At 63.8% G+C, this 6,484-nt stretch overlaps 1 protein-coding gene across 1 annotated transcript; it reads left to right on the top strand.

Moving 5' to 3' along the window:
- The first annotated feature begins 1,908 nt into the window (after positions 1-1,908).
- On the top strand, positions 1,909-6,276 carry UNCX (UNC homeobox). Its single transcript, XM_061208621.1, has 3 exons — positions 1,909-2,294; positions 2,534-2,709; positions 4,772-6,276. Exons 1-3 carry the CDS (start codon positions 2,006-2,008, stop codon positions 5,915-5,917), a joined length of 1,611 nt encoding a protein of 536 aa, XP_061064604.1. The 5' UTR covers positions 1,909-2,005; the 3' UTR covers positions 5,918-6,276.
- The last annotated feature ends 208 nt before the right edge of the window (positions 6,277-6,484 follow it).

The following is a 6,484-nucleotide window of genomic DNA, read 5'->3' as shown; positions in this document are numbered from 1 at the left end:
CCTCCCCTCCCCTCCCCTGCCCTCCCCTCGGGCCGAATTGATTACAGCTCTGTATTCAGAAACACGCGCCGCGCGCATTCCTGCTCGCGAACCGACAGTAGCGAGGCGCTATGGCTACGGGCAAAACCGAGTCGGATGGACAGAGTTTACATTTAGTGTTTATAGAGAAAGAAATTAAATTACGGCGAAAAGTAGTGCTCTTGGCCCCTGACCTCCGAATTAATACTTGCAGCGTTTTCCTAGTGCGACAGGAGGGGGGCAGGAGTAAGGTCCCAAATTCCAGGCCTCCTCTCCCTCTCGGCGAGATTTCGGTCCTGTCCCGCATTCCCTGCGCCTCTCCCCGTCTTGAGCAAGGGCGGAGAGGAGAGTGGATAAATCGCGGGCGATGCGCCAAGGCACACCCAGTTCGGACCCTCGCCAGGGTGCGTGTCCAGCGCCAGGTTCTCGGGCAGGTCCGGGCGGAAGCCGGCGCACGGGTCGGGGGTGCGGGCCTCGCCCCCTTCAGGCCCTCCCCTCCTGTCGACCCGAGCGGTTGTGTGTAGCCATCCCCGGGCACGGACACACACGCACAGGCGCTGACACAAGAACCGGCACAGGACCGGCGCCGACGCGCAGACGCACAGCTCTGGCCTGCCCTTCCCCTTCGCTCCTGGCTCGGGGCTCGGCAGCCTGGCTCACCAAAGGCCACCTTGCCTGTCGGTTTGCCCTGAGGTGAGAGGCTGCCAGCCGCACGGCTCCAGGACCGGCTCGGACCGAGGCCCAGGAGCTCTTCCTCCCTGCCTGGGGGCTGGCCGCAGCAAGATGCAACCTCCTCTCTGACAAACTTTTTTACAAAGACCGTTTTATATAAAGATATATGTATCTTTCCCTTCTGCCCACAGTCCTAATTTGCTACTTATTTAAGAATATATCCTTTAATGATTGAGCTCTGAGTCTATCGATATTTTACAGTGGAGAAGGGAGTGACACTTCTCTGAGAACATAATTTAATTATAACAAATGAGTTTGGCGCCTTGGCCCTATTCTTCAGAGGCCGAGTCAAAGCGAGATGTATTTATTTCTTCACTTGTGTGTGTGTAGGGGGCCTGATTGGCTGCCACCCCAAACTACTTTTCCCCTCCTCCTTTCCGCCTCCCTCCTCCGCCGCTGCCCGGGTTTTGCCGGGGTAGGGGGTAGGGTGCGTGGTCAGGGCGCCACCCCAGCCACCCCCCACCTCTGTGTCTATAGAATGGGCTGCTGCCAATCAGTCAGAGAGGGCACTGGTCATCTGTTTCGGAGTCACCTCCTCCCTCCGCTCCCCCTGCCCCTCCCTCGCCGGGCTCCTCTCCCCCGCCGCCTGGAGCCGGAGAGGAGATGAGAAGCCCTTGTAGTTTTAAATTCAATGTGACAGTTTCGGAAAGAGCGGATGATGAATCTCCTATTATTGGATCAGTCTATTTGCCGCTCAATGTCTCTCTGTAATTGGAGCAACATCGCTTTAAAGGTTCAGAGAGTACAGCATTTCTGGTGAAAAACCCCCACAACACGCCGGCGAATGTTTTAAAGGGAAATCTATTAGTGATTTGCGGAGGGGCGGGAGCCGGCGGCAGGGGGAGGCGCGGGCTGGGTCCGGCGGGGATGGGGGTGGGGGCTTGCCGGGGGCCCCCGCCCGGGCCGCTCCCCGCGCCCCTCCCCCCGTCTTGTTGTGACAGTTCCTGATACTGTTTATTGAGGTGCATGTCAGGTATAATTAGCAATCGATATGGAAAACGTTTCCTTGCACCCAGCACGCCTCTGACGTCAGAGCCGATTAGCGCTTCTTATTGGTCCCAAATTCCCCGGGCCGCGGCTAATTATCGGGAGCTTGATGTTGATAAAGTAAAGCGCCGGAGCGCGGGCGAAGCATGTGTAGGGCTCCGGGTCCCTGTCTCCGCCGCCGCCGTCCGCGCCTCCCGCCGCTGGCCCGCCCCGGCCCCGGCCCGCGCCCCCGCGCCCCGCCGCCGGCCCCGCCGGCCCCCCGCGCGAGATGATGGACGGCCGCCTCCTGGAGCACCCGCATGCCCAGTTCGGGGGCTCACTGGGCGGCGTGGTGGGCTTCCCCTACCCGCTGGGCCACCACCACGTGTACGAGCTGGCCGGCCACCAGCTGCAGTCGGCCGCCGCCGCCGCCGCGGCCGCCTCGGTACCCTTCTCCATCGACGGTCTGCTCAGCGGCTCGTGCGCCGCCGCCGCCGCCGCCTCGGTGGTCAACCCCACGCCGCTGCTGCCGGCCGCCTGCGGGGTCGGCGGCGATAGCCAGCCTTTCAAGCTGTCAGGTAGGCGCGGCGGGCGGGGAGGGGGCGGCGGGAGGCAGGAGACCCCGTCGGGCGGAGGAGTGGGTCGCGGGCGGCTGCGGCACGGCGGCCGCGGCTCCACGGCCTCCTCGGTCGCCGCCCTCCGCCCGGCTCAGGGCGCGCGCCGCCCTCTCCTCTCGGTGGCCCCTGGACAGAAGCGGGTGGCCGCGTTCCAGCCGGGCCCGGGGCTGAGCCGCGCGGCGTCCTGTGCGTGCCCGCAGACTCGGGGGACCCGGACAAGGAGAGCCCGGGCTGCAAGCGGCGGCGCACCCGCACCAACTTCACGGGCTGGCAGTTGGAGGAGCTGGAGAAGGCGTTCAACGAGAGCCACTATCCCGACGTGTTCATGCGCGAGGCGCTGGCGCTGCGCCTGGATCTGGTTGAGTCCCGAGTTCAGGTAAAGACCCGCCTGTGTGTCCCGCGAGCCAGCATCCCGCCTGGCGGCCTGCGCGGCCCGGCCCGCCTTTGTTCTCGGCTTCCAGGTGGGAGACCACAGCCTCCATCAGAGCCCGCCGCGCGCACGCCCGCCGGAAGGTGGGGGGGTCCGGGGCTCGGCGCCCCGCGGAGAGGGAGGCGGGCATCCTGGAGGGAGCCGAGGCGGAGAGGGAGGGGCCGGAGAACGGCTGCTGCGTCCGAACCGGGGAGCTGTGTGGTGGGTCGGGGCGACGGCGAGAAACGAGGCGCTGGGGCGGGCTAGGCGGCCAGAAGGAACCGGCCCGGCTGGGACTTGGAGGAGACCGGGAGAAGGCAGACCCCGCGACTCCGGGCCCCGGCTGGGGGCTCCGCACACCAGCCTGCAGCTAGCGCGTTTGTTTACTTTCGCCTCTAAAATATTCACATGAAAACATGTATTTATTCAGAGCTTCGCAGAAGGGGGCAGCTCAGAAAGGGGAAGCGGACACAATTAACACATTGTGGGGGGAAAGGGTGTCTGAATCTGTAACACCGTCGGTTATATGTTTTTTTTTTTCTCCCGTAATTTGATTTTATTCCGAGACTGCCGGCGGTATTCTTTTTAAAAATACAGTGTCAATTTGGTGGATTGAAAATTCAAGATGAATCGTGCATAATTAGATGTTTCCCTAAAATACAGACATCTTTTTCCGGGTCAGTGTGGTGGTCAGCGGGATGTGGGTCACAGCTGTGGGCGCTGGGCTTGGAGGCTAAGGCTGGGAAGGCACCTGCTTAGCGCCAGTAGCTTTGTCTAAAAGGTGCTCTCTCCTGTGTTTGGGCCTCCCCGCATGACCTCTTCTGTTTGTAAATCCTCTTATCCAATTTGTTCTAAGTGTCTTAAGTGAAGTCAAGACCTCTTCATTTCTCCTCTAATATGATAATGAGAAATTCTGGGTGACAAGGCAGCCTGGAATTTACACCAAAAGAGAAGTATTTAAAAAGAATAAAAGAGTGAAAGGGCAGAGACAGTCTTGGGGAAGTTACCACTTAACTCACGCACCTTGGCACCAAAAAAGGGTGCCGGTGACCAGGCGGGCCTGCTATTGTGCCGGTCTCTACACAGCCGGAACAAAGAATTCGAATTATCGCGATCTTTTGAGAAGGGTCGTGTGCCTGGGGCTCAGCGGGATTTGACTCTGTGTGTGGTGCTGGAGCCAGGGTCTAGGGCTGTTGCCACCCTGGAGAACCGCGGGGCTCCCAGGAGGAGGCCTGCAGAGAGGCGGCAGGATGCAGGACGGGCCCTGGCCTCTTCTCTGCACGGCCTGGAAGCTGGCCTCTTGCTTCCCTGACTGCCGGACCCCTCCCTGGTCCAGGCCAAGCACAACTGGTTTGAGAAAGCTGTGTTGGTGCCCTGGCATGGAACCTTCCTTCAGAAAGCAGGCTGTGTGAATGGGGGTGGGGGGGAGGGGGGGCTGCTGAAGCTCTCCCCCCCCCCAGTTTGGCTTCCCAGGCCCTTCTGGAGGAAAAAGCACCCAGATTTCCCTTCACGGGAACCCCCAAAATCTGGGCTTTGACTCAGTCTCCAGGGAGCCGAAGACAGGTGTGGAGGGCAGCTGAGCCCAGCCGCTCCTGGTCCTCAGGCCAGACGTTCAGCGCCGGGCCAGGCGGGCTGCTTAGAACACAAGCTGTGAGAAGCCAGGAGGGGCGAAGAGGGGCCCTGCCCTCTGCCTCCCGACCAGGAACCCGACGCCCTCGGTCAGGGGCCAGACCGGCCCTGCCCAACGAAGGGGCAGCTCCCAGTTCCCCGAGGTGAGAAGCTAGGAGCGGGAAGCCGGCCGAGAGGCCCCATCTACCTCCTTCTGGGTGGAAAAGATAACACTTTGGAACCTGCAGCTTGAGTGCCGAAGTCCAGTTCAGGGTCGGCTGGGCCGCGTGGCTCGGCTCCCGCCCCCTGGCCGGAGCCGAGGTTGTGCAGGCCTCTCTAGGGGGAGTGGGGAGGCCCGAAGCCCCCCGCGGCAAGCCCGCTGCCTGACCGTGCCTTCCTTTCCCCTATCCGGCTGCTCTAGGTCTGGTTCCAAAACCGCCGGGCCAAGTGGAGGAAGAAGGAGAACACGAAGAAGGGCCCTGGGCGGCCGGCGCACAACTCCCACCCTACCACGTGCAGTGGCGAACCGATGGACCCGGAGGAGATCGCGCGCAAGGAACTGGAGAAGATGGAGAAGAAGAAGCGCAAGCACGAGAAGAAGCTGCTCAAGAGCCAGAGCCGCCACTTGCACTCGCCCGGCGGCCTGTCCCTGCACAGCGCGCCCAGCTCCGACAGCGACAGCGGCGGCGGCGGCCTGTCCCCGGAGCCGCCCGAGCCGCCGCCGCCCGCCGCCGCGGCCAAGGGCCCCGGCGCGCACGCCGCCGGCGCCGCCGGTGCTGCGCCCGCACCGCCCGGCGAGCCGCCCGCTCCCGGCACCTGCGATCCCGCCTTTTACCCGAGCCAAAGAAGCGGCGCCGGCCCGCAGCCGCGGCTAGGCCGCCCCGCGGACAAGGACGCGGCCCCGTGTGCGCCCGGGGCGGCGGCGGCGGCCGAGCGCGGCGCCGCGGGCCCGCCCAAGGCCAGCCCGTTCAGCGTGGAGAGCCTGCTGTCCGACTCGCCGCCGCGCCGGAAAGCGCCCCCCGCCAACGCCGCCGCCGCTGCGGGGCTGGACTTCGCGCCCGGGCTGCCGTGCGCGCCGCGGACCCTCATCGGCAAGGGCCACTTCCTGCTCTACCCCATCACGCAGCCTCTCGGCTTCTTGGTGCCGCAGGCCGCGCTCAAGGGCGGCGCGGGTCCCGAGCCCGCGCCCAAGGACGCGCCGCCCGCGCCCGCCGTTCCGCCCGCGCCGCCCGCCCAGGCCAGCTTTGGGGCCTTCCCGGGGCCCGGCGGCGCTCCGGACTCGGCCTTCGCGCGCCGCAGCCCTGACGCCGTCGCCTCCTCGGGGGCCCCGACCCCAGCGCCTTTCCGGGACGCGGCGGCGGCCGCGGCCGAGGGCGGCAGCAGGGACTGCGCAGACGCGGGGGCCACCTGCCCAGCGGCCCCGCCGCCGCCACCGCTCGCGCTGTCGCCCGGGCCCGGCCCGCGGGCTCCCAGCCCCGCTGCGGAGCCGGCCGTTGGCGGGACCCCCGAATCGGGCGCCGCGGCCGGACCCAGCGCGCCGGATGGCGAGGAGGTGGACATGGACTGAGGGCGGCGGCGGGGCCGAGGGAGGCGCTCAGCCGGCCCCCGGCCGCTCGCTCAGGCTCCGACTCACACAGCGAAATCAGGTGATCGGCTTCGAAACACTGCTTCTTCCTCTTTTTTCTGTTTCCTTCCTTTTATTTTTATTTTATTTTTTTTAAAAAAACGCTGTATCAATTCGGACTTAGGCAGCAACCCAGGACTGGGGGTGAGACCCTCCTCCTCTCAAGGGAGCAAAAAAAAGAAAAAGAAACTCAAACCCCTACAAAAACTCACAACAAGAATCCTCAGCCTTGTAAAATGCAAAAATGTCTAAGAATATTTATATATGTACCATTTTTGATAAATAAAGCTGGTCAAACGCAAGCTTTCGGGTCCACTTTTTTCCAATTTCCGAGTGCCCAGTCCGGCCCCTCCCCGCTCCATCTTCCAAGCCTCTCCCCGCGGGTGGGACGAGGCCCCTCACCTCCCCCGAGGTCCGCGCTTAATGCCTCCTTTTGTGTGCGTGTGTGTTTGTGTTTTCTGATTGAACAAATTTATGCATCCACAGCTCCCCTCTCCTGCCCTCCCCCGC

This window comes from Eubalaena glacialis, chromosome 13, assembly GCF_028564815.1.
Source record: "Eubalaena glacialis isolate mEubGla1 chromosome 13, mEubGla1.1.hap2.+ XY, whole genome shotgun sequence".
Classification (NCBI taxonomy): domain Eukaryota; kingdom Metazoa; phylum Chordata; class Mammalia; order Artiodactyla; family Balaenidae; genus Eubalaena; species Eubalaena glacialis.
The sequence above is the reverse complement of the archived record's forward strand: the minus strand, read 5'-3'. Positions and strand labels throughout refer to the sequence as shown.